The sequence below is a fragment of the Meleagris gallopavo genome, unplaced genomic scaffold, assembly GCF_000146605.3.
Source record: "Meleagris gallopavo isolate NT-WF06-2002-E0010 breed Aviagen turkey brand Nicholas breeding stock unplaced genomic scaffold, Turkey_5.1 ChrUn_random_7180001851232, whole genome shotgun sequence".
Lineage (NCBI taxonomy): Eukaryota > Metazoa > Chordata > Aves > Galliformes > Phasianidae > Meleagris > Meleagris gallopavo.
In genome coordinates, this window is record NW_011118163.1 from 7,876 (window position 1) to 10,889 (window position 3,014).

The 3,014-nt window shown below is 62.4% G+C and overlaps 1 protein-coding gene across 1 annotated transcript; it reads right to left on the reverse strand.

Moving 5' to 3' along the window:
• Window positions 1-6: 6 nt before the first annotated feature.
• Window positions 7-2,232, reverse strand: YKT6 (YKT6 v-SNARE homolog). The gene is made up of 7 exons (XM_010726703.3): window positions 2,090-2,232; window positions 1,301-1,383; window positions 1,041-1,141; window positions 836-940; window positions 700-765; window positions 512-613; window positions 7-313 (listed from the first exon to the last, which is right to left on the reverse strand). Exons 1-7 carry the CDS (start codon window positions 2,191-2,193, stop codon window positions 278-280), a joined length of 597 nt encoding a protein of 198 aa, XP_010725005.1. The 5' UTR covers window positions 2,194-2,232; the 3' UTR covers window positions 7-277.
• Window positions 2,233-3,014: the final 782 nt, after the last annotated feature.

The following is a 3,014-nucleotide window of genomic DNA, read 5'->3' on the forward strand; positions in this document are numbered from 1 at the left end:
CCCCCCGCTCCCCACACAGCCCCAGGCCCTGCGGGGGGCCCAGCTCCTCTCTCCCCATCCCACAGCCGAGGCACTCGCTGGTGTGACAGGCGTCATGGCAGGGCACGGCACGCTCCCGGCGCTCCCCCGGCACAGGGGCCACTAAGACCAGTTTTTGGGTAAGGCTGCAGCACGGCCCAGGAGCCCACGGGGTTCTGCTTTCAGTCCTGGGAGCGGCCGAGATCCGAACGGGAGCGAAGGCCCCGGTGAGCCGGAGCAGGAGACCCCCAGCCCCGGGTCACATAATCTCACAGCAGGAGTTCTGCTTTCGGGCCTGCAAAGGGCGGAAGAAATGGGGTGAGCCCACTCCCCAGCCGTGGGCTCGGTCCAAAACCTCAGCAGCGAGGTTCGGCTTTTTTGGAGAGGTTGAGGAGCTCCACAGTCACGACCGGGAAGCTGAGCTCCTCACACTCCCCTCGTGCCCATCCCACAGCTCCCAGGGAACCCCCCCGGCAAAGCAAACCCCACTCACGGTTTTGTAGAAGGCTTTGGACTGGACCCCGAGCACCTCTGATTTGGACACCAGATCATCCAGCTTCTCCCCTCGCTCCAGCAGCGACTCCATAGTGTTGTGCTACCAAAAGGAAGTGGTGCTGATGGCACAGAGCTCCCACGACAGAGCAGAGGGGAGCAGGGATGGGCAGTCACTGCCAGCCTCACCAGGATTATTTTGGTCTCGTCCAGCTCTGCCTGCACTCTGGTCATTGGGTCGGCATCACGGGGGTTCTGGGAGAGGAGACAGCAGCGTCAGTGCAGCAGCAACACGCACAGCACCCAGGAACCCCGGGCCCCATACCTGGTATTTGCTGAGGTATCCATCCAGAGCTGCATAGCTGATGGTGGCAGGAGACCCCGAGGGCCAGTCTGCCCTGCTCACCTGCCTGGAGAACTCCTCCAGGACCTGCGTGTGAGGGAGTGGGGGTTGCTCTCCCAGCACAGAGCTGGTAGACCCACAGGAAGGCCCCAGAGGTGACCCACAAGTCCCACCCCACACCGCTCACCTTGTCCAGCAAAGTGAAGCACACCCGTGACGGATATTCGTTGTCGGCGATCACCACGCCGGCCAGCCCGTCACTGCGCACGTACACGTGGCACAGGTAGTCTGGGCAGAGAGAGGGGTTGGGGCGGGTCCAGAGCCCCTCAGTGCTCGAGGAGGGAGCTCAGTATGTGGAGGGCTTTAGGGCTGGACCCTGCTCTGCCCCCAGACCGCCTGCCCAGCGCAGGAGGGGAGGTGTGGCTTGCCTGGAGGCAGAGCGCTCACCTTGCTCCTTGACCGAGGCCCTGCTGCCCAGCTCCGAGCGCTCCACGATCAGCTGGCTGGTGAAGGTCATGAATTCCTGCACGCTGTGAGCACAAAACGCGGCTCTCACCGATCCTCTGACCCAGGAGCATGGACCCACGGGGCTGTGGGGCACAGCGTAGCCCTGGCCCATCCCCATGGCCCCACTTCCCCTCCCACAGCCCCATTGAGACACTGATGGGTTTTGTGCTGGGATTTCTCAGGGTGCTTCCCCCAGCACAGGCACAGCCCTTCTGCAGCAAATGTCTGCATTTGGCAAAGAAAAGCCACGGTAAGGCAGCAGCAGGGGTCTGCAGATTACTTCACCGCACTCAATCGCCTTCGAATGCACGTGTTGGCAGGGCTGTCCCAACTCCCCCTTTCTCCTCACTTATTTGGCCAAAGGAATGTTTTTTTAAGATGGTTTTACTTAAAAGCATTTCCCTTTATCGCTGCAATTGCAGAACCAGACACTCCAGAGGCTCCAACAAACCCTCAGTGTGGACAGGGCTGGGAATTGGAGAGCAGCGAGCGAGTGCCTCCCCGCAGCCCAACAGCTCAGCACCATCTCCTGCCTCATCCCACAGAGCTCTGAGCCCTCCCAAATTCCAGGCTGAACCGGCCAGTCCTGAGCGGGCAGCGCCCAGCAGGGAGACAGGAGCAGGTTGTAATTAGATGACAGCGAGATGCAATGAGATGGCAGTGCCTCCCGGGTGGGAGCAGAACGCGGCCCCACACGCCCTGGGGATGCAGGGGGGGTCAGGGGCTCACCTGGACCGCTGGAAGAAGTTGAAGGTGGAGACGTCGGAGGCGGCCTTCAGCAGTTGCACGCGGGCCTCGCCCTTGTACAGCACGCTCAGGCTGTACAGCCTCATGGCGGGCGCTGCGGGCAGAGCAGGGCACTGAGTGCCCCGTGGGCAACGGGACCACGGGGACCCCACCAGCACCACGCTGGGACCCGCAGGGCACACAAAACCATACCAGAAACCCATGGGGATGCAAGGAAACCTCACTGAGACCTCACTTGAGCACACCAAGATGACACTGGGACCCACTGGGACACCATTGGGCACACCAGACACCACAGGGACCCCATAGGGACCAACCAGGACCTCATTGAGCACACCTGGACTTCAACAGGAACCACCAGAACCCCAACAGCAGCCATTGGGACCTCACCAGGCACACCAGGACCCACCAGGACTCCACCCAGGACCCCAACGGGAACCACTGAGACCCCACCTGGACGATTGGGCATGCGGGGACTTCATTAGGACCCACCAAGACCCCAATGGGAACCCACCAAGACCCCACCGGGCACAGCAGCTTGACAGTGGGACACACTGGGATTCCACTGGGTGCACCAGACACACTCAAGACCCCACCAGGAGCCCACCGAGCACCTTCAGACCCCAACGGGAATCACCGGGACCCCACCAGCAGCCATAAGGACCCCACTGGAACCCCACCAGTACTGCACCGGCTCCACCAGGAACGCCCCGGAACCCCCCCAGAAATCCATCAGAGCCCAACCTCACCTCTCACCGAGGCCCACCGGACAGTGCAACCCACCGGGACCCCACCAGGATCCCCCAACACCGCAACGAGAACCCACTAAAACTCCACCGGGCACAGCAGAACCACACCGGGACCCACCGGGACCCCACGTCCCCTCCCTCCCAGCTACCACCACTGC

Bases quoted from the DNA above. Each gene is read 5' to 3' on its own strand.
- YKT6 (XM_010726703.3), bottom strand. From the start codon at position 2,193: ATGAGGCTGTACAGCCTGAGCGTGCTGTACAAGGGCGAGGCCCGCGTG. The intron at 1,384-2,089 runs GTGAGCCCCTGA...TTGTGCTCACAG, and splicing joins AACTTCTTCCAGCGGTCCAG to CGTGCAGGAATTCATGACCT. The intron at 766-835 runs GTATGGGGCCCG...CTCCTCTCCCAG, and splicing joins GATACCTCAGCAAATACCAG to AACCCCCGTGATGCCGACCC.